The following is a 27,972-nucleotide window of genomic DNA, read 5'->3' as shown; positions in this document are numbered from 1 at the left end:
CTCTGTGCTGATGAAGCCAGAAAGCAGCCAGACAACTTGCCAGAAATCATTAAAATCCACCAGTGGCCTAAGGTGAGTGACCTTAAACTCTGGGAAAGAAAGACAGAAAAAACCCATCGACCCTCTTTTTGCTAAAAAGATGCTTTATTTTTTCTCAGTGGGAAGGAAGCACAGAGGTTAAGTTGTGTTTCAGCACTAATTTCAGGCTCAGTTTCCCATGGAGTCAGCACAGCTGACACAGAGGAATGACTCAGCCCCAGCTCAGCTCCAGGAGCAAGGTCCCTGTGCCTTCAGGCAGGCTGCTCACAGCTCAGCTGCCCACTGCCCTCTCTCTCAGATGATTTCAGGGGGGTAAAAACTTGACAGAGCACCTGAGCAACACCAGAGGCCAAAAAGAAAAATACAGCCAAGGTGAAGAACTTGGGCCACTGGTACAATGAGTGCTCCTGGAATTCTCTGGAGTGTTTTAAACTCAGAACCAGCCTTGCTTCAGGTGTAGGATGGCACAGTACTCACTGGAAAAGCAGGGGAAAACAACATCATCCTTGAAAACCTTCCCCTCCTCAGGCAGCATGTGAGACTCACCCACACCAGGGTTATTCACACTTAACATGACCAAGAAAATGGAACTGAAATCCAGATTAAACCTAAACAGGGGGATTTATAAACACCACAGGGACCTCAGGCCAGGCTGGGACAGTGGGAGGTGTCCCTGCCATGGCAGGGGTGGGCTGGGATGAGTTTAGGGTCCCTTCCAGCCCAAACCATTCCATGACTCCCTCCCCCAGTTAAAGCCACCCTGACCCAGCCAGCTCTGGCTGCCCCCAAGAGCCTCATCCAACAACTGGGCCTCCAAAGCCCTCCCTGGTTCCACTGGCTCTGATCCCCCAAACACCTGACACCACGACCCAGCAGAGCAGCTCCCAGCAAGAGTTCAGCTCCCTTGCACCTTCCCCCATTTTCTCCTGGAATTAAATCCAGCAGGAAGGTCTTGAATGTGACCTGCAGCTCAGAAAGGGAATTTCATCCAGAAATTTGCTACGTACAATCCTTGTACAATTTCTTCACGCTGCAAGATCCCAGAATCATGGAATGGTTTGGATGGGAAGGGATTTTAAATCCCATCAGGTCCCACTCCTGCCATGGCAGGGACACATCCCATTATCCCAGGGTGCTCCAGCCTGGCCTTGGGCACTGCCAGGGATCCAGGGGCAGCCACAGCTGCTCTGGGTACCCTGTGCCAGGGCCTGCCCACCCTTCCAGCCAAGAATTCCTTCCCAATATCCAACCTAAAGCTACATCATGATGGATCACATACTGCAGCTGGAAATGGGTTTTTCTTGGTATGAACATGGAGTTCAGGATGCTCCTGCTGCTTTACACTGAAGTTAATGTGCATCATTTTTAATGCTGTGCTCATAAACCTTTGGAAGCCCCAGATATGAAAGAAGTTTATTTTAACCTGGACACAGAGGAAATAAATACTACAGACAAAAAACCCCAAACCACTAAATTGTGTTATTTTGCTGTGCACACTTCTATTCCCCTTTTAGGCTAAAACTGGGGGTTATGCAAGGTATAAAACTTGTTAAGTCCCCATTTCCATAATGGATTTCAGTGTCCCCCTAAAGAGATTAGAGAGGTGAAACTTGTACCACCAGAAAGAGTAACTGAACTTGACAGCCCAATAAATCAAAGTGCTTCAGACAAAAAGCTCTGCCTTTCAAAAAGGAAGTTATAATAGAAATAAACAAGTTAGTCACAAATGTGTTCCTACTGTCAGTTAATAACATCTATTTATTTAATATACTTGATAAAGCACAAAATCTCTGCAGCTGTGAGAAAACAAGGTTTACAACAGGTTGGTCCTTCCAGCACTGCCTGGAGGATTTTCAGACTGTAGTAAATACACCACAAGCAATAGGATCATTACTAAGGAAATCAAATAAAGATATTTCTAAAGGTCACTTGTAATACTTTGCCTTTATCAACCTCTGCTTTAAGGGAATCAAATTCCATGGATTTATCCAGAACTCAACTGCTAAAATGCTCCATCCATCCACTGAGCCCACCACCCTCTTCCTGAAGTTAAAAATATGCCAGATTTTGGAATAAAAGCTTCAGCCTGCTGCTTGTGATTCCTCAGCAGAGCAGCAGCAATCACTCCTGCATTTTAATCACTCCAAATCACACACCCCCAGGCAGGGCTTCAGTCCTGCAGCACAACAAATCACAGCCTCCTTCTGCATGCAGTAATTTTGCTGATTAATCCCTTGGCATGGAGAGCTGGGGCTTCCCAACACTGAAGGGCTGTGAATTCGTGCTTCCCACAAGGAAATCCCACAGCCAGTCCTGGAGGGTCAGAGTGCCTGGAAATCCAATCTGCAGCCAGAGGGAATTTGTTATTTTTTCCTATTTTCAAGTGATTTGCAGGGCCTGCTACAGCCTCAGTGACATCCAGTATTTTATGAATCTCACAGCAGGGCTCCTACAGAAATAAATTCCAAGCCCTAAATTAGAGAGAAGGGTGGTGGAGATGGTAACTGAAGAGCTGTACATAAATCCCTTGCAATAAGGTTGCTACCACTGCTAACAAGCAGTCAAAGACTCAATCTAAGTGAAGCTCTCATCAGCTTGCTTTATAACTTCTGTAGCATCTTGTGTATAAAACAATACAGCAACAGAAATTTCCCCAAACAGTGCCAAGCTTTAATTGTCCAGAGACCTAAAGTATGATTTTACCAATTCACTGCTACTGAAAATACAGACCTCTGCTAAAGAGGGAAAACCCTTCTCCTGAAATAACTTCAAGTATTTCTAAAATAGTGCAATGCTAAGCCCTTTTCACTGATGGACTGTGAAATGTTGGCAGTTTTGGGGCATTACTGGCAATAGGAAGTTCAAGCACTGCCTGTACTCACTGGTTGAACAATATCCTGGAGCGGACAATGAACTTGAAGATGTATTCCAGGGCTTTCATGGCTTTGAAGAGTTGATCAGTGATCCCACACTTCTCAGCATTGTCCACGTAGGTTTTTAAAACCTTGGTCAGTTTTCTGTTTAGATACAAAAAACCCACATACAAGTTACAAGTATTCTCACAGAATTTCCATTTTGAAACGTTTAAAGAAAAATTATGTGCCCAAAGAGCTAAAAAGTTCATTCTTCAACTAATAAACACACAGTGGCTTTGTTTTGCTGATAAGTAGCTGCAACTTATTCTGGAGAAAAAAAAGAAAAACCACAGACCATAACCTCATTTAACACACAAGCAATACAACAAATCTCAGGTTGATTTTCTGCTGGATGTTCAGATTTAGGCTCTGAGAAAGATGTACCTACTAATAATAATCAGAATAATAAAATAATTAAATGAAATACAAGCATGCTGTTAGAATTAACACAAACTATGAGTTTCTTGATTCAACAAGGTTTCCTGTGGATTTTGGGCTGAAATTTGCAAAATTTCTTTCTCCAAGTACACATCACCAGCTGGAAATCCTCTCCTTCCCATTTTTAAAGCCTATCAAACTCAAAAGTGAAACAATTTTCAAAATAATCCCATTTCAGCTCCCTCCCTTCCAATGAATATAAATCAGGGTTTTAATGCAACCACGAGCAATTCCATTTTAAATCATCCCAGCTCCAGTGCATGATCCAACATCCCCACTCCAAGTAAACAAGCTCCACATTATTCCCACTAACAGAAAACAACACTGAGCTCACACAGATCCTGCTGTCTGGGGATTTGTTGGAGCAGGAGCAAACTGCCTGAGAATTTCAAGTAACCACTTAAATATTGCCAAGGCCACCTCTCTTTACTCCAGGGCAACAGCTGAAGGTTGGGCTGGGTGATCTTGGAGCTCTTTTCCATGCTGGGTGTTGATGAATACAAGGCAGGAGAGAACAGGGAGCTGTCACATCCATGGGGACACCTCAAGCCAGAATTGAGCTTTTCCCAGTTCCTGCCTCCCTGCACTTGGGGAAGGGAAGGATGCTCTCCATGCCAGGAGCTTCTCCTGAGGAATCCAGGATGTTCCACCCTCTGCTCACTCACACAGAGCTGCAACAGCAGCAGCAACTCAGGGATCCAAATATCAGCCTTGAGACTGAAGGCTCAAATCTTTGGGAATTAAAGGAGGATTAGGAAAAGGTTCTTCCCCCAGAGGTGCTGGCACTGCCCAGGCTCCCCAGGGAATGGGAATGAGCCTGCCAGAGCTCCAGGAATTTGGACATTCCCAGGGTGGGATTGCTGGGGTGTCTGTGCAGGGACAGCACCTGGATTGATGATCTTGGTGGTTCCCTTCCAACTCAGGATATTTTATGATTCTTCACCATTTTAAATCAGAATTTTCAAACATTTTCAGCTCCCTTAAAAGAGACTCTGAACCAGCAAAGGGCACCCCAGGTTTCCTAGTTTGGGTTTGCCTTCCCCCAGCACTGCAAAGATGTCATTAGATATTTTTCACTGACACAGCAGCAAAGATTCCAACAATCAAAAAATACTCAAGACAACAAAAATAACAGGCCTTTGGTTTTTTTGCCTTTCACTGCTTCTTCCCCACATTGACAGCAATGTGGATAATCAAGGGTACAATGTAATTCAATGCAAAAAAAACCCCCAGTATTTGGAGCATCCTAAATGGACACAATTTCCTTCCAATATGAGTGAAAATTGTTTTTGTTTTCCTTACAAAACTCCTGAAATTGTCAAATCATCCCCTTCTTCATTACAGCACAATCAAGACTTCTTGCACAGGACTGAAAGTTTTACCAATTTATTTCAAGAAAGAAACAAGGACTACCCCCATTCTTCAACACTCTCCCTAGCTCATTGGCACATTTCTAATTAAGCCACATAAACAAGTAATTAAATAACAATATCTGGAAAAATTCTCCAAGTCCCATTAGGAAAAGTAAATTTTCCAACTCACGTGTAGGCCAAGGTAGCACTGAAATGCTTCTTGATGTAAGTCTCCAACACAGGGTTGAAATGTTGAAATTTTCTGTCAGCAATCAGTCCAATGATAAATACCTGAAAAAAAACCCAGCATAATTAGTGTGTTATTCTCAAAAAAAAAAAAAAAATCTTTAATTTTTGTCCATTCCCCTTTCTTCTCAGAGAAGACACATTAGTGACATTAAAATTTCTGTTCTGCTTCTGTCCTAAATTCTGCTGTTATTCCATTTAAATGACTGGATTTGAGTGTTTCACAGAATCACAGAAATCACAGTTTCCTTGTTTTCTGGGAGGATGACATGCTATAATCCAACTTCTCTAGATCTGAAACCTTAAATACAACTTTTAAACTAAATAACTCCCAGCTGAGATCTTTTCCACTAATAAATTTCATTCTATCATTTATTCCCCATTTTTAGATACTTTTTAGACCCTCCCCACTGCAAACTCACCAAAGCATCAAACACCAAAGTGTCAAAGGTCTCACTCTCTGAGTTTTCCATCATGATGTTAAAAAGGGCATCCAGTGTATCTTGAAGAAACTGCAAAGAAACAGCACAGCTCATCATGTTTTCAAAGGAAAATTAAATTTAGATGATTCCACACAGGTTTCTATAGATATTTTTGCTAAAATAAAGGCATTTTAAAAGTTAGCTGAAAAATGGAAAGTCCAACACTTGGCTTTCCGACAAATGACTTTTAGTGAAGTTGATTATCAAATGGAAAATCCAACACTGCTTTTCAGCAAATGGTTTTTAGTGAAGTTGATTATCTAGCACAGGTTATCACTCCAACAGAAATATGAAGTCAGAAATCACACTTGGCACATCTGGACAAGAACTTTATGACAGTGCTCCCACAACAAGAATTTCCAAACTGCAGATCAAACTGCAAGATCACCACCAGGCCCATGCATGGCTGCAAACTTGGCTGTTTCAGAGCACAAACACACAAGCAATGGAGTCTCATGCCAAGGGAAGTGGGAGCTGAGCCATGGAGGGCACCAGAACATCCCAGCTCACACATCCACAACTCCGGTGGGCTCACACATGCAGGCATGGGAACACAGCACCCCACTGCTGCCCCAAACCTACACAGCAAGGTCTTCACTCCCCTGGCTGGGTCCCCAATCTGTGCAACACGAGAGGAAAAGCAGATTAGTGCCAGGGGGCTCCAGTCAAGCACAGGGACAAAACCTTCCCAATTCCAGGAGTTCTTCCCAGAGCCACAGACACCCATGGGTTTTGTGGAATGGGATTGTGTCTGAGCAGCTCCTTCCTCCAGGGCACAGCCAGGCTGGATCACAGCTCAGGCTGGGCTGAGAAAGAAGGGGTTAAACCTGGATGGTTCCAGCACATCTGTCTCAAATCATCCCAGAATGGTTTGGGTTGGAAAGGACCTTAAATCCCACCCAGTGCCACCCCAGCCACGGCAGGGACACCTTCACTGTCCCAGTGCTCCAGTCCCAATGTCCAGCCTGGCCCTGGGCACTGCCAGGGATCCAGGGGCAGCCACAGCAAACCTGGGCACCTGTGCCAGGGCCTGCCCTCCCTCCCAGGGAAGTAAAATGAAAAAAAGTTTTTGCCTTGTAGATGAGAGAGTGCAACTGGGGAAGAACATCCCAACAAGCAGAAGGGAATTGATCCTGAGACTCCAGCTACAAGAGGCATTCCACACCCTGTGAGAGGGATGGAAAACCAGCCTGACTCCACCTTCCTCCTCTAAAAATGCTCTGCTGTGCAGTGATCTCCTGGATCAAGCCTGATTCAGGTATCTCCTAAATCTACAGCCAAATGTCAGGAATTAACCCCCATTCACAGCTGAATGTCAAACTCCCTCAACCAAGTGAACACACATTTGTGCTGCTGAGGATGAAAAAACAGAAAAGCCAAAATTCTTGCAGCTGATCTTAGTCCAGTCTGGGGAAGAGCCAGCTCATAATTTCACTATGGGGGCAAAAGAAAAACATCACCTTCTCCCAGCCTTACTCATTCCATTAAAGAAGATGTGCAAATAAAGCACATTAAAGGCTGGACTCGATGTTCTAAAGGTTGAACTCTGATCTCAGAGGTCTTTTCCAACCTAAATAGTTCTGTAATTCTGAATGATTCTGTGGCTGCTGCCAGCTGGCAGTGAGGGAAGTGCAAAGCAAAGCTCTGAGCCTCGACAGGAGAAGTTTCTCTCTTGGTCTGAGGAGAAGCTGCACTCCTGGGTCCCTCACACTGACTCCTCTGGCAGCCAAAGGCTGGCTGGGAGGCTGATCAAGCCTTGGTTTCACATTCAGGCACCTCAGCCTGACTTTCATCAGCAGAGCTCAGTCTTAAATCTGTTCACCAGGAGTTGGTGTAGCAGCAGGAAGAGCAGAGATGCTGCTGCTGTGTGAAGGGGCAGGACATGTCTCAGGTAGCATGAATAATTCCTACACTATTAGTTTACATTCTCATACTCCACAGACTCTGCACAAATGGAGCCAGAGCCTCTGGGGAAGGGAGATAACATTTACAGCTTGCACACACTGTGGGAACAGGCACAGAATGGGTATCTGAGCTCATCTCCACTCAATAAATGAACACCAGCAGGCCCAGGTCTTTCACTGGGAGTTTTAAACACAGGCAGTGGCTTAACAAAAAAATATGAATGTGCTTTATCACATCAATACTTTTTTTTTAAAGATATCCAGACTGCATTGAGTATTGTAGTTAAAAACATGAAGGGCAAAGAAAGCTGGAAGAACAGAAAGGAAGAGTCACAAACCAGATCCTGCAGCAGAGCAGGCTCCACAAAGATGGAGCAGATGGACAATGTAAACACTGGCCCTCTAAAAAAGGATAAAAATGGTGGTGGAAGCAATACTAGACACTGTCCTCTGCATGATTCCAGGTGTGCCCAGGGAGCAGGGAATCTCACTGAGCCCTGAGCCTGTGCCAGCTGCAGAACTCCCTCCCAAACTGCTTCTGCTCCAAGCCCAGCTGTGGTGCATCCTGAGGAAATCCCTGATCCCCAGGATCAGCAGGAAGGTGCCAGGCACTCTGGGATGTCACATTTGAGAGGAGGGAGAATCCCCAGTGCCAGAGCCACAGCAATGCTCAGCAGGAGCCAGATTCTGCTCTCCAGTGCCCCAGGACAAAACCACAGCAAGCAGAACCTTCCCAAAACACCAACCTGAGGGACCCCCCCTCCCCACCCTCCAAGGGTGACAACAGCAGCACTGCCAGGTGCTTTAAGCCACTTCAAGCTGAGGCTTCATTCTGCTTCTGTGCCCAAAAATCCCCTGGAGTAAGGAAACAACTCTCCAGGGTCACCTGTCCCCAAGTACATCTTCTGACACTGTTGCAGATTTGATTTATTACAACACCTTCAATAAAGTCCCAGCCTCCTCTTTTGCACAGCTAAATCTGCCTTGATGTAGCTCTCTGCAATCACTCAGTGGCCTTGGCAAATGTAAATAACTTGGCTCAGCTAAATGTTTCCAGAAGTATTTTTTAAAAGAAAACAACAGCAGCCACTAGGATTGCATTCCACATCCACAAATTGAAATTGTATTTAATATTACCATGTAAGGCTCCTGAGATGGTCTAATCTTGCAAAGAGAAACACCTTTTCTTCATGTATCTGTACATAATTCACCAAAGGACTAGAAAAAAACAACCTAATTTTCAGAAATGTGCATTTTAAGTGTGTTTTATCAGTTCTCAAACATCTCAAATGCTCTTGGAGGGCAGGGAGAGGAACATCAGCACCTTGGAGGTCCCCAGTTGTAATTTAATGTGCAAGTGAGTGCAGTGAGGCTGAGGGGGAAAGTGTGGGGGGCCAAAAAATAGACACCTCAGAATCTGGGATTTTTACAGACATGAACTCATTACCTTGACCACTTCACCACCATCAACCTTCATCAGCTGCTTCAAGTTCTGGTGCAACAGGCTCGTGTTGGATCTCCACTTCAGCAGCCCCAAGAGATCAACTAGGAATAAAAAAAACCAGCAATTATTTCATGTAGGCTATTTCCCTTTCCTCACTCTCCATCACCACATGCAGGACAAAGTTTTATTTCCTTACTTCAGCCTTTTTCCTGGGACAACACCACATTCCTGATACCCTCTGAGGCTGCAGAAACCTCAGACAATCCTTCTACCCTGACAGAACTCTGAGAGGCTTTCAGAAAAGCAGCCAGCTTTTGAAATATCAGCAGGAAAATCTAGGCCAAGGAAGCCTCTGTTTTTAATTTGCTGTACACAACAGTTGTGTATTTAGAAAAAGATGCCAAAATGAAATTAGTCAGCCACCAACACAGTCGTACTACAGGGCAGTGGCTCTCCCAGCATTAATGTCTGCAGCTTCTCTGCTCTCATTGCATAAACTGGAAAGAGAATAAAGCACAATGAAGCACAAAGAGTTTCAAACTAAATGAGACTGGGGGAAAGCTGGGTGGTGAATTATCCCCCCATGCCCACCTGCCTGGCTGCTCTCAAGGGATGGAGCCTGAGGGCACAGCCAGATCATGCAAATGGTCTCACCCCCAAATCCTGCACCCTGAAGATGCTGTCACTTGAGGATTCCTTGCTGAAGAAGGGAAGAGGGCCAGCTCCCTCCATCAGCCATTACAAATTGCTTCCTTTAGTCATTTCCTGGGCAGGAGCTCTCAGCAGGGCTCTCCTGCAGAGCTGGTAAATCCCAGCCCAGCATGGAACCAGCACTGCCCACAGACCCCAAACCCCACATCACTCCTGCCTCAGTCAAAGCAGCCCCAGGGGGAAATCCTCACCCAGGCAAAGTCAGTTTTCAACTCAAAACCAAACTGGCAGCAACTCCTGCTCAGGAGATGCCTTTGATAAAAAACTGAACTTGATAATCTTAAAGGTCTTGTCCAGTTTCAATGGTTTTATGACTAATTTAAAGACTCACTACCTTCAAATTAGCCCCTGGCCCCTACTGCACCTTACCCACCTCCCCATATAATTCATACAGTGTGAATTCTGCCCAAAATACCTCAAAACTTTCTCCCAACAAATCCCCCCTCACCTCTTTGTTATTCACACTTTCAAAGCAATCAACATGTTTACCAAGGAATGAACCTGCAGAGTTGATTCTGGAAATTATCTGCAGACACCCAAAGCAGCTACTATGCTTGTCTCAAACATCTTTCATTCTAAGTAATAAATGAAATTACTTCTACTGGAAAGGACCTCAGTAGTCCTTGGAAAGATTCCCCTCTAAGCAGCACTCAAACCAAACCTTCTTTGTGAGGAGAAATCAAGAGAGTTTTACTACATTAAAGACTTGAATCCAAGTCCTCCATTCTTTTTAATACATCCTACAAGAAGTCTATAGCCTGAACCCAAACTCTTAGAAACTCAGCATTAACAAACAAAATTGCTTCTGGAAGCAAAGCAAAGATGCCTTGGTGAGTTATCCAAAGTGTTTCATGGATATATTTAAACCAGCTTTCCACCCCTGAATTTGGCTGCAGCCTGACTTCTAACAAGGCATCAGCTTGACAGAAGAAATGATCTGAACAAAAGCCAGCCCACAGACAGGCTCTGAGCAGCATCATGGATTGCCCCAAGAAAACAAACCCACGTGGACTGGCAGCGTGCTGGCAGAGCAAATGCTAAATGAATATACATTTGTGAGCACAGAATGTCAGTGCAGGCCAGCTGAAAGGGGAAAACAACTTACAGGGTACAGAAAAATGGGCACTCCCTGGTAATGCAAGCATTAATTAACCCCAGCAAAGCACCAGTCAGGCAGTTAATCCCACTCCCTTCACAGGGCTGTGTCTAAAACAATGCAGTAAAAGGATGGAAAACAGTATTTTAACCTACAGGAAACAGGAATGCTGGAGCCAGCCTAGGTCAAGTGAAATTTGAGGTTAGAAAAAAACAGGAAGAAGACAGAATGAGGTTGCCTAGAGCAGCTGTGGATCCCCTGGATCCCTGGCAGTGCCCAAGGCCAGGCTGGACATTGGGGACTGGAGCACCTGGGACAGTGGAAGGTCCCTGTCACATCAGGGGTGGCACTGGATGATCATTAAGGTCATTTCCAACCCAAACCAGTCTGGGATTCTGTGATTTCCCACTGCAAAAGGCTTAAACTGCAAAGTCCCCAACAGCAACTTGGCTTTATTAGTGTGACTTATTATTTTATGGAATGCATGTAAAGATTTCCTTTTACAGGCTATTTAACAAGTGGAAGGAAGCACCCCAAGTTCCTGCCTACCTGCTTTCCTTAACCTTTATCTATGCCAAAGGTTCCCTACAAAAACATCCAAACTTTTCTCCAAGCCCAGCCACTGAATGCAGATAATATTTCCCCTATAAATTCCCACCTGCTCTTTGACATTCTCTGCCTTCTTCACTTTAACATCAGATTTTCCAGTCTGATTTTTTTTTTCCAGTGTGATTTTTAATTCTGTGCTTACATCTTCACTTTTTATGTCACTACAGTTTGTCATATGTGTATGTTGGGTTTTTTTAATTATCAACTGTGCTGTCAAATTCCTCCCAAGTGTTCTCCACAATCCTGGTCTCCCTAGTTCCTCTAAGTCCTGACTCCAGTGAAGGAATAGCCACTTTTATCCAGAGATTTGAGTCCTTCTGGCAGAAAAGAAAACAAGAGGAATTCTTGGAATAAGCCTTACTGGTGCCCTGGAGGTTTCCAAAAGCAGAACCAGAGGGACAGCACAGCCAGAGCCTACTGAGAACTGAACATGTTCCCATGAATGCAATTCCAGTTCTGGTCCCATCACCCTGATCATAAAAGGACATCCTGAAGTCTGGGAAGAGGCACCAGGAGGATTTACTTGCACAAGCACTGAGGGTTTTTCCTCCTCTTTGTCTTTGGCCACCACTCTTCTTCAAAATGAACTGCAAAATCCAGGGGAAGGCAGGGAATGTCCTGCTTCAATAAACCCTGCTCAAATCACTGAAAACTGGTCAAGTGTTAACTAAGATAATTCACACCATCAGTCTCAGCAGTGGGCAAGGTTGTTATTTTGAAGACTGTTCTGTGCTAAGGACATGGATTACTGATAGAAAAGCAACATTAAAAACTCACAGTTCATAGAGAACTGAAGTCAAGGGAGTGTTCAAAGAGCTCAGACACAAAGAAGTCTCTGCACCATCAAACACCAAACAAAAAGCCAGATGACTTATTCACATACTTTCAGAAATACTAAAAATAAGCCTTAAAGCCAGTTCTAAGATAGCTATGGAGGGTAAAGAACTATTATAGGTAACCAAAAGGAGAAAAGTCTGCTTTGGCTCAAGATTTTTATAAGTGAGGATAATAATGGATTTTTATTTACTTGTTTTTAAGAAAGTTAAAGGAAGACTATTAACCAAACATCTTACAAAACTTAAAATCAACTTCAGAAATCACCATCTGAAAAGCACTGCCAATTTTTAGATGGAAACTGATACTTGAGGGAGGAACTGAATGATGATTTCTTTGTTTTGCTTCTTTTCAGCTCAACAAGACATAGTGATCTTGCTTAATAAATGTCACAGTACTTTGAAGAGAGAGAAAAGACTTTGGCAACTCCAAGAAAAAGTTTCCCAGACAACATAATTAATAGCAGCATTAAATAAAGATCAGGCCTTCAAAGCAAACAATATGTAAATTAAACACCAAACAATGCTCAGGCTTAATTTTAATAGCAGTTCTGTGAAAGCCACATCAATATATTGATCACTGGGAAATACTTTTAACTACTAACAAGCACCAGGGAAGGCTGAAGGGAAAAACACCACAGACTTTCCAACAAAAAGCACTTTAATTCCAGATGTTGGATCCTGCTCTCCAAGCCCCAGCGTGCTGCAATCCCATCTTTGCAGGGAAATCCTACAACCACATCCCAGATTTTTGCTGAGCACCCTGCCAGGCTCCAAGGCTGCCAGACTGCAGTGGATGGGATGTGCTCTGCATGTGAAACGTTTGGGATGGGCTGGGAGGTGCCACTGGAAAACACTGCAGTGACTCTGGGCTGGCCCTGGAGTGGTACCCGAGCAGGGACACCCCCTGCACAGAGGGGATCCTGAATGTGGCATGTCACCCTGATCCCACCCACCCACTCCCCTGCAGCTCCTGGAATGACTCAGCCCCTGTGGAATGACCCTCCCACACTCCCCACTCTGCTGGTGCAGCCAGGAGAACAAGGCATGGCTCCATGGCAACCAAGCTCAGAAATTACACACAGGGCACAGCCTGCAAATGGGAAATGTTTGCTTTGGTGGCTGCCACCAGCTTTCCACAGCCTCGGGATGCACTCAGCCAGCTGACAAACAGGAAAAATGCATGGAATGCAAGGTTTAGAAGGAACAAACAAAGCCAAGGTCACTCCTGGGAAGGTGTGGGAACACCCAGGCAACACATCCTCCCCCAACGCCCCTTCTGCACACCAGAGAAACATCAGAGCTGTCCTCAGCCCTGAGATATGGATATTGCACCCTGGAATAATAAACCAGCCTGTCTGGGAGCAGAACCCTGCTATTACCTGCTCTTGAAAGCAAACTCCTCCACTGCCTCAGTGCTATTTTTCAAGGAAAAGCAAAATGCCACAGAGCCTGTTTCAGTGCACTTCAGGGGAGTCTCAACTACGTGGGAAGCAATATCCCTGGTTCCACTTAACTGGGGATTATTCTGTTTCTTCAGAGACATCTGGAGCAAAACAGAACCAACCTGACCCAGCAAACAGCAGCAGGCAGTCACAGGGAATGGGATGGAGAAGGCAGACACAGATCCCAGCCCTGCTGCAGGAGCAGCTCTGGGAACTCACCATTCTGGGTAAGTTTAGTTGAACAGACCAGAGTGGAAATCTGGAAAGAGTCTTTGCTGATGGTGCAGCTCCCCAGGTTCTGCATGCTCTTGCCTGTTGCTGAGTGTCCTTTCTCCTCCAGCTCAATTTTTGTGGATGGCAGACTGAGATAGGTCGAGGCATCCTCCAGCTTCTTGGCTTCTGCCTACAGGGATGTTTGAAACACAGAAGGAGAAAATATCCAGTGAAAATCTCAGTAGTAAGAAAATTGTTACATTTATACTGGATTTTCTTAGGTTTGGAGCTATCAAATGCATCTTGAACACATTAATTTAGCACTATTTTGTCTATATTAGAGCCAAAAAAAGGATTATTTAAAATGCTACAGAATTCACTTTTTCCAACCCACAAAAAACTCAACAAATACCTTTGAAATTAAAACACATTAAAGGTTTAACACCCTATCTCCCATATAAACCAACTGCTCAAAACTTGCTGCTTAGTTTGATTTAATAGACCTCAAAACACATTTTCCAGTGTCATTCTGGAACAGAATTCCCCAGAAGTCAGTCAGGGGAGTTTCCCTGCTGGGAAGTCAAGACTCTACCTTGTAAACAATGAGGTCGTGCTCTCCATCTCTCAGAGTTGTCCCATCATATCTCATGAGCTTCACAAATGCCAGAGCAAAGATTTTCTCAGATTTATCTTTGGCTGTTAGCAAAAAAAAGATAAATCACCACAATTATTTTTACAGTCAGAGCACCTAAATCTCATGAAAAAGAGCAACCTGTCACTGAGTGACCACAGCAAAGATTCTCATGTAAATTAAGTGTACAAGGAACTGAGGGAAGTCTTCTAAAAGTAGGACAGAACCAAAAAAAAAAAAAAAGCAATGAATGAACACATCAACAGTAACCAGATGCTTTATATTTCCATATTCTGTCTGGTCTTTTTGGAAAGCTTTATAAAAGCAAATTTTAAAAACAAAACAGAAATGTGATGCATTGAGAAAGGCCAGGTTTTTAGAAAAATGGCAGTGTTTGGGAGCTGGAATAAAGATTAAACACCAGCACTCTGAGGAGCTCATCAGAGCACAGAGCCCTGAGGACACACATTTGGAGGGGGAACATTAGAAGCAAAACACAAACTGGATCCATAATTGCAGATGAAGTGCCTCAGTTTTTTGAAAGCTGACCCATTCTGCAGCCAACAGGAACTAGAAAATGCACTCAAGTTTATTCTTCCTCCAAACTGTTGGCAAAAGCTAAAAAAACACAGCAACAGATGAAGGAGAGATCACACAGGAAGCTGAGAAGTAAAGCCAGAAGGAAAGTGTCATCACCTTGAGACAGCCCAAGGAACCTGAGAGAAAGCCCTGAAAGGGGATCTTTGCAATATTTAGGAATGACCTCTTTTAAATATTTAGGCTGTGGCCAACCTAAACATTTGAGTCATTGTAAGAACATTTCTGACTAATATTTTGTAGCACACAACTAATTCTGATAACACTGACTCTGGAACACTTTTCCTCTAAAACCATCATTCTCTAGATTATTTTATTAATTTTCTGAATCCCAATGTCTTCAATTACTGATGCAAAGCCAACTGTAAACTTTCACATTCCCATTTGCTGAAGATCTTCTCTACTTCCTACCTCTGAGATACCACAACACTCTGAGTTACTAATGGAAAGCTTTACTCCATTAGTAACCCAGTAAAAAAATTCCATGTATTCACTTTGAAGAAAAAAACTGGGCAGGGAAGGAAAAGCTTGATGAGGATAGGTAAGAGTGAGGGAGATGTGAAAGGAAAAATAAGCTGATATATGAAAAAGCCAAATGTCAGAAATTTAATCCTGCACTAAAGCACGATCAGTTCTGGCCTGGCAATGTGGGGATGCCAGCCCTGCCCCAGGAGCTCCCAAGGAGATAAAGGATGACAATGGTCAGTTCTGGACTGGCAATGTGGGGATGCCAGCCCTGCCCCAGGAGCTCCCAAGGAGATAAAGGATGACAATGATCAGTTCTGGACTGGCAGTGTGGGGATGCCAGCCCTGCCCCAGGAACTCCCAAGGAGATAAATGATGACAATGGTCAGCTCTGGACTGGCAGTGTGGGGATGCCAGCCCTGCCCCAAGCTCCCAAGGAGATAAAGGATGGCAATGATCAGCTCTGGACTGGCAGTGTGGGGATGCCAGCCCTGCCCCAGGAGCTCCCCAGGAGATAAAGGATGACAATGGTCAGCTCTGGACTGGCAGTGTGGGGATGCCAGCCCTGCCCCAGGAGCTCCCAAGGAGATAAAGGATGACAATGATCAGCTCTGGACTGGCAGTGTGGGGATGCCAGCCCTGCCCCAGGAGCTCCCAAGGAGATAAAGGATGACAATGGTCAGCTCTGGACTGGCAGTGTGGGAATGCCAGCCCTGCCCCAGGAACTCCCAAGGAGATAAAAAGGATGACAATGGTCAGCTCTGGACTGGCAGTGTGGGGATGCCAGCCCTGCCCCAGGAACTCCCAAGGAGATAAAAAGGATGACAATGGTCAGCTCTGGACTGGCAGTGTGGGGATGCCAGCCCTGCCCCAGGAGCTCCCAAGGAGATAAAGGATGACAATGGTCAGCTCTGGACTGGCAGTGTGGGGATGCCAGCCCTGCCCCAAGCTCCCAAGGAGAGGTGGGTCACTCACAGTCCTGGGAGGATCTGTGGCGGAAGGTGAACCTCAGGTGGCTGCGGTTCACGTCCTCGATGGGAATTGCAACCTGCAACGAGGGGAGAGGGCAAGGAAATGGTCAGGGCAGCACCTTCAACCTCTTAACCCCACCCAGACATCCTCCAGCACAGTGATCAGTGAGTGCCAATCCCAGCAGCACATCCATCCCTTTCTGTCCACAGACACAACAAGGCACCTTTGGAGGGAAAATTCTGGCGTGGGGAATAGCCCCAAGGCCCTTGTGAGCACACAGCCCCTGCTCAGAGACTGACTGAATGGATTCCAGAAATGCACCACCAAACTCCTCTCTAATCTCCAAACTTGGCAGTGGAAATGAAATTTTACCCCAGCAAAATGAGAAGGCTTAAAGCACAACCAGCTCCCCAAACAGTGATGAGTCCAACACTATGGCAAATGTGTTCTAGCCTTAATATCCTGCTCTCCTCTAGGTCAGCTTCATGGAAATAGAGCCAACCATTCCTGAAGAAATGCTGGAGTTTCCCCACAGCAGTCACCCTGAGCAATGGCTGAAATAAAGTTCAATATGCAATAAAAGTCAAAGCCTTTCTTAGCTGAGCTATTCCTTGCCCTGCTGAACACAGGCACTGCATTTCCCCAGTTTTGTTTCCCACAAAGCTGTACTAATGGCACATTAACACCCAGAGAAGTTATTTTAACAGTTTAAGTACCTTTACAGTCTCAAACCAGCGAGGCTGCTTTACTTGGTAATAGATCACTGACTTGTACTCTGAGATGGCTTCATCACCAGCACCAGGAAAAATAACACTCTGCAAAAATAAACAGAATGGGAAGCCTTCATGTCACTTCAACTCCACTTTTTCAGTCAAATAAACAAAAAATAAATCAGTGAAGTAGGTCAGAATAACAGAATGCTCCTCATGAAACTAGTATCAAAATGCATGCATTGATAAGGCAAGATGCATTTAATGATGACAAAAGTTTGGCTGAAAATAAAAACTGGGACCTTAAGCTGACAAATACAGCTGTTGAAAAGGCTTAACATGATATGTATCAAAATCAAAAAGCCCCCAGACATGAAATACTTTAATACCTCTAATCTCTTGCCATCTTCATCATAAACAGACACTGTGACTTCCACATTCTTTGCTGTGGTTTTACTGCCTTTGTCAAAGTCTCCCTGCACCAAGGTGACATAGATGTCATTACGAACATCTCCTGCAAGGGAAAGCACAGCACAAAGTCACCCACAATTCTCACAGTAAACACAGATCTGGGAAACCAAGGACACACTGAAACAATGGCAGAACACTTAAAACACCACTCTTCCATTTACTTTATTTTTGCACAGCTTCTTTCAGTATTCACTTGAAAAGAAAAAGTTTCAACACAGCCATTTATCCCACACAAACATATTTCGCAATTTTGAGTATTTTAACAGCCTACAAGAGGTCCCTAATTTGTTACAGCAGGAAGAGGTTTGATGCTTTTGCTGGCTTGGGGGTTGTATTTAGATTTATGACTTAAAATCCTCCTCAGCTCCACCCCAATTCAACTGGAATTTTGAAAATGGGCTGGGGAAACAAGGGATTTCCAGTCATTTTCTGAGCCAACCCAGGATAAAACACGGTGCTGAGGCACTCACACTTGTAGAGGAGGCTGTAAAACATCTGACACATCTGTCAGCAGCCACAGGAACATCTGGACCTGGGATGGGCTCTGGAAACATCTCATGGATCCTCCAGAGCCCATCAATCTGCAAAGGACACTGCAGGTTCTGCTCCTGCTCATGGCAGTTTTTATTCTGAGAGGCACCAGGTTTTTGGGTTGGCTTTTATAGGTTTTGGTTTGTTTTTTTTTCTTTGTAAACACCTGAACTGAACGTGCACAGAATACACATATTTAAAAAGGATGATGTGGTTCTCTCTCAAATGCATTATCCAAATCTGGTACAAACCCTGAGAGAGCTGCTATCTCTAAATCAAGCCTGGGCCTCAAAAACCTGCTTTGGATTCAGCACAGAGAAAAGTTTTACATTTGCCCTTGCTTTGGGGATAACAAAGTGTGTACTTTGTGTACATTATTTTTAACTGGGGAAAAAAAAAGGAGAATTTCCACTCTCACTGGGATTTCCTGTCTTCTTGAAGGGGGTGGGAGTTTTACTTATTGATGCAGATATCACCAAAATATTTTACATTTCTTTTCAATGAGACAACATCTTTGGATCATCTTTTTGATGATCTTTTCTTTTAAAGCATACCATATATACCTTAAATTCACCTGTAATTTTTTTTTCTCCAAACCATTCCATACATACAGACATTTAAAGCTGGTTAAAATATAATAAATCAGCATTAATTAAGTGCCTTACCAGGCATGATAATCTCAGGAAAGCCCATTTTCCGAGCCACTGCTGTTGACCTGTCCACTAAGTGTGGAAACTCTTTCCTAATCTGATGGATATCTCCTGGGAGAAGTTTCAAAGTCACCCACAAACCTGTTGTGTAAAAAAAACCCCACAATTATGAAACTGCTTGGATTTATTCTTAGATAGTACAGATTTCTTTTTACAAATTGAAAAATACAAGAAGGTTAAAATAATTTAGGTATGTTAAAATAACTGAATTTCCTTTACTAAAAAAAAAAATAAAAATTAAAACACTTTAAAGATCTCATCACTTCACACAAAAATATGAGTGCAGTACACAGAATTATTTCTGCTTGTGTTCCATGTTCTTTGTAATGAGATGTTTATCTTCCATGGGGAAAAAAAAAGAAAGGAGCAAGGATGATTTGCATGAAAAAACCCAAGGATTCCAAGCAATAGCAGCAGATCCATACCCCAAACTGATTGATCACCACCCCACAAGCTGTTTTCACTGCTCTGAGCACACAAATCCAAGCATCAGCTTCACACAGCTGATATTTTTCTGCTCAGCAGCAAAAGCCACTAAAAAGCTGCTGCTTGCCAACTAACATCAGGCACATTTGTTACAGGAAAAAAAGATGCCAAAGTAAAAGAAAAAGCCATAAAAATAAAAAAAAAAAAAAAAAAAAAAAAAAAAAAAAAACAACCCAAAGAAGCCTTCCACTCGGTGAAGTGGCTGGCAATCAAGTTTAAGCACAAAATAATCACAGCAGCAATTTGCAGAAGAAAATCCTAAAATTAAAAGCTACGAAAAACACCCCAAAAATATTCATCCATGAAATAAATTGTGGGTTACCCTGTTAGAGAATTAACTGTACATTCATTCTGTGTACACTTGGCAGCTTGTCTTTCCCATGAAATCTCTGTAAGAGTTTCTGAGCTGATTTGTTGCCAGGGATGGCTCTGACAGCTGCTATTTCACTGAGCTGCAACTGTACCTGCACTGCCTGGCTAAGGAACAGCTCTTTATCCTTTTGCTGTTTGCCTGGGCACTTTCTTTTTTAGGGGAAGAATCTGGAATGAATCAAAGACACTGAAATGTTTCCTCCTGTCAGATACACACTGGCCACAGAAGAAAATAAGGAGGGGAAGCAGATAAAACTTCTCCTCGTTAGCTAAATGATAATCTAAAAATAAGGTTTATGTTTGCTGTTAATTAGTGCAGAAATCAGGGAAAAGTGTGTAGTTTTCCTCGGGTTTGGTCAGATATGGGATCACATAGATATTCACAGAGTGTTTGGTGGAAACTCTTATTAGTCAGTATAACTCCACATTAATCCAGAATTCCAAGAAAATACTGAAGCTATTAGAGGAATAACTGGGCACAGTCACATCATTATCATGAGATCACACACAAAATTAAATCAACCCAGAGCAGTGCCCTAGAGAAGGTACCAGGGAAGGTTTCAGAGTTCCCTCCTCACCTCCTGTGAGCTCAGGTCTCTTGGGGAAGGAGCAAAATGCTGCAAATTCAGCTGCAGAGTGGAAAAATAAGGGGAAGGAAGAGAAGGAAAGGAATATCCCTTCCTTCAGCATGGAGAGGCAAAAATTCACAGCTCAAGGGCACGAGAGGTGAATCCTTGAGCCATCACCTCACAGAGAATCACAGTCATGGATAGGGGGGCTGGAAGGGACCTCTGGAGATCATCAGCCCTGCCAGGGGGACAGGTGACACAGGAAGGTGTGCAGGTGGGCTGGGAAAGTCTGCAGAAAGGGAAACTCCTCATCCTCCCTGGGCAGCTGCTCCAGAGCTCTGCCACCCTTCATGGACAGAGGTTCTTCCTTATGTGGAGGTGGAACTTGAGTTTAATTTATGGCCACTGCTCCTCATCCTGTCATGGAGAAGCACTGAGAACAGTCTGGCCTCGTCCTCTGACACCCTCTGGATGTGTTTATATGGGATAATGAGATTCCCTCTCAGTCTGCCAGAGTAACCAGGCCCAGCTCCCTCAGTCTCTGCTCATCAGAGATGTTCAGACCCTTGACCATCTCTGTCCATCCCCTGGACCCCCTGCAGCACAACCATAAAGACATCCAAGAGCTGAACAACACTGCAAGATGCAGGGGGAAAATGATGGGGAAGAGCAGGCTGAGCCCTGAGGGGTGGGGAAGGGAGGAACAAACTGCACAAACAATTTTTTTATTCCAAAAATCAAAACCAGCATCACTCAGAGCAAGGCACACAGAGAGAGCAGTACCTACCCTGACCCTTGTGGTTGACTTCTTTAGCAGCAATCACTTTGTTTATAACAGTCTGCAGGAAATCATTCTCCCCTGCCACCCTGGGTGAAAAACGGGATGATATGTTCAGCTGCTTGTGTCGAATGGCGTCATCCAACGCTAGCCTGGAGGATGCACATGACGACCAACACCAGGAGACAAAGGGCCACAGAAAACCAGAATCACAGTGACAAGGGAACACAAAAGATTGTATCACAGTTGTGACAAAGAGCATTCATTAGTCAACGCAGGACAAAGGACAGGAAAGGTAACAAGAAAGACAGAGGGAGATCATTAATCAGAAGAACCTGATCTACCACAGAGAGTCCAGCACACCTGGAGGGCTCTGCTCCCACAGGGACAGGGACAGTCCTCAGGGAGCAGGGGAGCTCTCCCACCTGAGAGCCCCCAGTGAAGAACTGAAAACCCACACAGCCAGGTCTTTTATATAAATATTGAAATATAGATATATATATATATAGATTTATTTATAGCAGACTGGCCCTGCAACACCTCCAGGGTCACCTGTGTCATTCCACAGGTGGAGTGCCTGAAGGAAAAGCTCCCATCAATCTCACAGGGAAAAGGAGGAGAAGAGCAGACAACCCAAACTTGGTGAACAAATGAGAAGATGGGGATATAAATAAACAGCAGCATTAGGTGGCACTGAAGTAAATCTTGCCAAATGCTTTTGACAACCATTGTGCTGGTGGCCAGTGAATGAATACAAACAAAGATATGAAAACAGAATTGCATGTGGTACAACAGAAACAAAGCATGGGATGAGGAGAAAAATGTGCCTCATACACAGCCCAAGTCTACACTGGAAATAACAGCAATGTTCACCCTGTGTTTATCACCACCTTATTCATATCCTTTGGGATAGACTTCTTCAAGATAGTTTTCATTTATTACAGGGGAAAAAGCAAAATCACACTGTGCATCTTTTTAAAGCTCTGTGTATATGTAACAGGAAAAATGAACCAGTGCTAATGGAGCAGAAAACTGGATGTTCCATTAGCACCCCCTCTGAAAGGTTCATTTTCATTGCATACTTCCACACTGGCTGAAAAACAACTTTGCTGTTGTTTACCACACAAACGTATCCTTCTCCTCCCCAAACTCTGTTTTCCTTGAAAAATGGAATTGTACTTTTGTCATTAACAGCCCCTATTCCTGCAGGACCTGCACACTGCAGTCCTCTCACCAGCCCTACACCTTCAAACCACAAGGGCTTCCTGAATTATCCCTATTTTGCAAAACAAAGTTAATTAAGATTTTTATTATGTCAAGATTTTTTTTTAAATATCATTAAAAGCCCATCTGAATATCCATTAGTGTATTAATCAAGGAATTCAGCTCTCATAACTACGTTTTTCCTTTTGAACAGATGGCAGTCCAGCATTTCCCACAATGGGAAAATTAGGCATCCATACTTCATGAAAATCTGCCTTATCCCTTCTACCTTTCCTCACTCCACAAAAGTCAAAACTTAGGCTCTATGGATGGAACATGACCTCTCTATTGATCTCAGGCAGAGCTAAACCAGCAATGAACAAACTTTAAGCATTTCACCCCTTACACATTATCCCCCTGACATCTTGAAACAAAAAGAAAACAAGGCTGCAAAACTGAGAATGAATGCTTTAAACTCAAAAAAAACAACCCTAAAGTTTCTGGGGACATCACTGTTGCAGCTAATGGCAAATTATCAGGGAAGATATATTAGCAATCTTACACAGGAGAAAATCTCATGAAAATAAATTAATTTAAAATAATAGGGTTTTTTTTAATCAAAGTTTAAAATCTCTTTTTTTTCCACTCCTGCTTGTTCTTGCAGCTGTTTCCTACTTACGGCTGGAATGGGATGAAGTGCTGCTTGTCCTCATCATCAACCTTCCCATTAATGATGTCAGTAACATCCATGACTGCAAAGACAAACCAAGGGCACTGAATGAACTCAGCAACGTGGGAAGAGGGAACCCCCAGGGAGCTGAAGCAACAGTGACTCAGAATTATCAGCTGAGGAATTTCAGAATTGTCTATGGAACAACACGGTGCAAACCAGCTTTGGCATCTCAGCTAACAAACCCTGGCAGGTACAGGACACAGCAACAGCTCTGAGTTTCTACACCCCCAGCAGCATTTCCACGGGAGGGCAGGGCAGGAGGGGGATGCAGCAGAGGTACCTGCCACCCCGAAGGGCCTGCGCAGCCCCGACGTCAGCTTCCTGGTGTTGTTGTCCCGCAGCTCCATCCTGCCCACGCGCACGATCTGACACACAAAACTGATCTTCTCTCTCTTCAGGTCCTTGCTGCCCAGGTCCTACCAACAGGAGTAACACCAGGTTGCTTTCTAATAGCTGAATTCCAAGTTCCATTTCAGTAGGCAGAGGGTTGGCTGCTCAGAATTTGCCTTTGTTGCACTCTAACAAAAAGGTGCTCTCAGAGTAGAGCAGCTTTTGTACCAGTATTTAAACATCTCACTGGAGCTCTGTGTAAATTAATTCAGAAGGCCAAACTATTTCTAGTAAGCTAAAAGTTCAAAAATCCACTTTGGTTTTTCCCAGGTGTTGAAGATATTTAGCAGCCACTGTCTCACAGGAATCTTTGGCAGAACAGAATCCTGGAACAGCTTGGGTTGCAAGGGACCTTAAAAATAATCTTGCTCCAGCCCCAACAATGAGCAGGGACACTGTCCCACTTCCCACTATCCCAGGCTGCTCCAACCTGGCTTGGGCACTGCCAGGGATCCAGGGGCAGCCACAGCAAATCTGGGCACTCAGTGCCAGCTCCTCCCCACCCTCCAGGGAACAATTCCTTCCCAAATCCATCCATCCCTGCCCTCTGGCAGTGGGAGCCATTCCCCCTTGTCCTGGAGCCCCTCTCCAGCCGTGCTCCCCCTGCAGAGTGCCCCAGGCTGGTGGCAGCCAGCCCATGTCCTGCTGTGGGCTGCCAGGCCCTGCAGGGCACACTCACGGTGAACACGGCTCGCAGGTTGTGCAGTCTGTCAATGTCCTTGGGGAGGCCACAGCTCGACCACCTCACCAGGTAGTTCTCACTGAAAAGAACATTTTGAATTTTTGCTTAAAACACAGAGCAACAGAACCAGAGAATGCTTTGGGCTGGAAGGGATCATAAAGATCATCCCATTCCACCCCCTGCTGCCAAGGCAGGGACACCTTCCCTTGTCCCAGGCTGCTCCAAGCCCCTCCAGCCTGGCCTTGGGCACTGCCAGGGACTGGGAATCCACAACCTCTCTGGGAAACCCATGCCAGTGCCTCACCACCCTCCCAGGAAAGGATTTTTTCCTAATATCCCATGTAAATCTACCCTCTTTCAGCTTAAAGCCATTCCCCCATATCCTATCACTGAATGCCCTTGAACATCAGCAGGTAAAATCAACTCCAGAATTTACAGGAGACTTTCCAACCCAATTTCCTTATCCTAAGGAAACAAACATTGAGCAGAGAGCTGGCATTTCCCTTAGTGCACACAATTTTTATAAAGAAAGCAGCTTCTCAGCAACCAAGTGTGGGAATTCTGCAGCTCAGCAGGGTCACAGCCCTTGCAGGTGTGCTCACCTCTGAATTTCCATCTGCTCCTGGGGAACCACAAGCACAGCACAACCCTGAAACGTGCCCCAAGTGAAGGGACCTGCCTTTCACAGCAATGTGACTTTGCTAAGCCCCAAAACTGCCTCACTACCATCCCTGAGCAAGCACAGATAGAAATGGCACTGACCTGATGAATTTGGATTCCAGTGGGTCATACAGAGACATCAGCACTTCAGCATCTTCTCCTATTTTACACACAACATTCTTTAAATTTACAAACAAAGCAAATGAAGGAGTGGCAGCAAACTTGGCTTGTCTGTTGATATCAATATTCTGCTTCTGAGACTGCAATTCAAGAACAAAATTAAGTTTAACTTAGACTAACAGACATCCAACTGCTATAAAACTTTCTTAAAACCTTCCAAAAAAAAAAAGAGGACAAGGAGTGTCTGCTCCTGTGATCTCTTTTCTGTTAAGTTTTATGACAGACTGACAGACAGCATTTTCTAGATCTGTCTTGAAATGCCACACCATAAGGAAAAAGTTAAAAAAAAAAAAAAAAAAAAAAAAAAAGAAGAAAAAGGAGAGAAAAGATGTCTTCACTTATTAAGTAGAGAGAGACAAATGGAGAAAAAACAGAGCCTCAAATATACCTGAAAAAAATCCAGGAACACAACAAAAAGAAAAAAGAAACAGAAGTTTTTCCTTTTTAAATTAAGGATTTTGAACTGCAAAGGTGCTGACAATTCAAGACTGAGAAGGGCTTTAAGTCTGCCCCTTTTATTTCAGCAAGGTTTTAGGATTGGCATAAAGAAACCATATAAGAATAAGGATTTTATTCTTTGTGATTCTCAAACAGAAACTCTGATGACAACCTACCTTACAAACCTCTCACATGCAGCTGATTTATTCATACAGGTCTGAACCATAAATTCTACCAAACCCTTTCAAGGGTGAAAAAATAAAACAGTCTAAGACATAAAAATTCTAACAAAACATTTAAGCCTGATAATTCTTCATAAACATCAAATCCCTCATTAGCAGTGCTAAAAATAAAAGTCATCCAATTAGTTTACAGCCTTGTGTTTCACAGGGAAAAGCCACAGTGTCTCTTACTTTTTCCTCCTGTAGCCTCTCTTCCACTTGCTTGGAAGCAATTTCATGTGCTCTGAAAAGGCTGATGGTGCTGGTCTGCTCTGGGTCCAAAATGTTGCCATCTTCATCTCTAACCACCAGATCTAAATCCAGAATTCTAAACAAGACAGAAAATATGTTTGTGAATTAACAGTGCTCAAAGGAATGCCTAAAAAACACCTGCCAAGTGTTCAACTTGCACATCTGACATGTGATGGAAAAGAAATTATTTGAGACATGATAATGCAATTTAACATGTCACCAACCCTGGAGATCCAAGTCACTTATTCCCACAGCACAGGCAGAACTGAGGGAAATGAAACAGCACAACAGCTGGAGAAGCAATTTCTTAAACAAATAAGTTTGCCAGAGACTTGGTCTCCTCCTCTGATTTATCCAACAGTTTGAACAAGCAAGTCCCACCACACACAGCTCACGTCTCCCACTCCACCCTCTCCAACTGCAAACTCATGTTTTACCCACACCCCACAAGATGAGGCAGAAGTTGTTTCCTTTTTCTACAGCAGAAGCCAGATCTCTGTCAGCAGGGTGTGAACATCCATAATTACCTTCTGCAGAGAGGAAGCTTCTGCCATAATCAAATCCAGGCTCAGGGAAAACCTCTCACATTCTTCCACATTGCAGGCAGCAGTACCAAGGGTTAAAAAAAAAAAATAAAATCCCTTCCCTAGGACTGCCCTTGTCACCTCCATCCCAATAAATGTGTCCCTATTTCCTTTAACTCCATGGTCAGCTCTCCTGGTGGAGCTGCTCTGACTTGAGTTGAAATATGTTTGATCAATGAGCTTAAATCAAATTTGCTGTGTCTGGTAAGTCACACAGGGGCTCATGATTTATCTGAAAGTAAATTCCCTCTGGGCACAACCTGCAAAGATGTGGAAACAGGAGCTGTGGCACAAAAAGATATTTCCATAGACTTGGAGAGTTTCTCCTCACCCCTCCCACACCTGGAGGTGTAAAACCCTTGAGGGGGTCAAACCCAAACCTCTCCAATTAACTGCCCTGCATTAATTGCAGGGGAAACAAACATCACTCAAGGCAGCAGATTTTAAAGCTCTGCTCTGGAACTGGACCCAGCTACCACAAAACTCTCCAGCATCCCCAAAACATCTCACTCCCAGATGAATTTTCTGGTGAGAAAATGGTTTCATCTCTGAAACCAAACAGAAAAGCAGCCAAAGTTGTTTTCATCCTCCCTACTACTGCTCCCTGGACAGCAGCCACAGCAGGAGAAACACCCACAGAGCACTGGAACTGTCAGAGTCCTCCCTGGCAGAAACTGCCTGGGCCAGGGGAAAAGCTCAGAAATCCAGGGGAAGTCTCATAACCCAGAGTACAACACACCAATGTTTGCACAGGCTGTCAGAGGAGTCCTAGCAAACCCTCCCTGGATTCAATTCCTTTGTTTTAGCCTTTAACTTGCAAATGATGCTTGGGAAAAAATCAGATTTTTTTTTTTTTTCTAAGTGTCCCAGTTACAGATATTTGCAACTGAACAAAAAAAAGAAGTGTTTTCATAACAAAATTACCTGACCCACTTTCAGAAAGATATTAAAAATACTGATTCTTAAGGCCATTTTTGCTTCCTCAGTTATTCTGACAATATGCTGCAAAACTTCTGTCTGTACTTATAGAAGGAAAGAAACTTACTTACAAATCAGTGTTTCACAAGTCAGGAAAAATTAGGATACAATTAGGACAGAAAACATTTAGAATTATTTGGGTTGGAACCTCAAAGATCACCCATTATAAAGCAGATGATGAATTCATTCTGTCTGGATCCTAAAATCCCCATTCACTCTCTTTTTAGGGTTTTATTAGGAACATATGTTATCTTTCAGTGGTGAGGATTTACTCAGAAGTTCACATTCACCTCCCTCCCGCACTCCCCAGAGAACATTCTGATCACTTAATTAGCCCATCAGAACATTACAAATACAAGGCACAGCACAGGATGTTCCATTGGATTTGAAGGCTGAGCATCTGGAGGTTATTCAGAGCAACTTTTAGCAACTTCAAGGGCAGATGGTAAAATCCAGTAGCCAAACAAATAATCCCAAAAACATCTGGTTAATTGTCTGCAGAGGTACCACTGTCCATATCACAGATTACAAATGATAATTACTGACTGAATGCAGCTACTGATTATTTCTTTATTTTTTTTTAATCACAGCCTTTGCTGATAAAGTACAGAAGCAGAAATACTGCCAATTTG

At 43.9% G+C, this 27,972-nt stretch overlaps 1 protein-coding gene across 2 annotated transcripts in view; it reads right to left on the bottom strand.

Annotated features, from left to right (window-relative positions):
* DOCK1 (dedicator of cytokinesis 1) overlaps nt 1-27,972 on the bottom strand; it is a 242,045-nt gene that overhangs the window by 186,471 nt on the left and 27,602 nt on the right. Inside the window, exons 7-22 of one of the 2 annotated variants that reach the window (XM_056494592.1) lie at nt 25,719-25,854; nt 24,790-24,947; nt 24,025-24,106; nt 23,236-23,371; nt 22,902-22,974; nt 21,029-21,108; nt 18,770-18,895; nt 17,492-17,616; nt 17,109-17,207; nt 16,396-16,468; nt 14,320-14,423; nt 13,734-13,917; nt 8,824-8,921; nt 5,413-5,502; nt 4,935-5,035; nt 2,922-3,056 (exon numbers count right to left, since the gene is read on the bottom strand). In XM_056494592.1, coding sequence (XP_056350567.1) covers nt 2,922-3,056; nt 4,935-5,035; nt 5,413-5,502; nt 8,824-8,921; nt 13,734-13,917; nt 14,320-14,423; nt 16,396-16,468; nt 17,109-17,207; nt 17,492-17,616; nt 18,770-18,895; nt 21,029-21,108; nt 22,902-22,974; nt 23,236-23,371; nt 24,025-24,106; nt 24,790-24,947; nt 25,719-25,854 — 1,800 coding nt within the window. Of the gene's footprint in view, nt 1-2,921; nt 3,057-4,934; nt 5,036-5,412; nt 5,503-8,823; nt 8,922-13,733; nt 13,918-14,319; nt 14,424-16,395; nt 16,469-17,108; nt 17,208-17,491; nt 17,617-18,769; nt 18,896-21,028; nt 21,172-22,901; nt 22,975-23,235; nt 23,372-24,024; nt 24,107-24,789; nt 24,948-25,718; nt 25,855-27,972 lie in introns of both variants that reach the window. The other variant, XM_056494590.1, reaches the window with a different exon arrangement.

This window comes from Oenanthe melanoleuca, chromosome 6, assembly GCF_029582105.1.
Source record: "Oenanthe melanoleuca isolate GR-GAL-2019-014 chromosome 6, OMel1.0, whole genome shotgun sequence".
NCBI lineage: Eukaryota > Metazoa > Chordata > Aves > Passeriformes > Muscicapidae > Oenanthe > Oenanthe melanoleuca.
The sequence above is the reverse complement of the archived record's forward strand: the minus strand, read 5'-3'. Positions and strand labels throughout refer to the sequence as shown.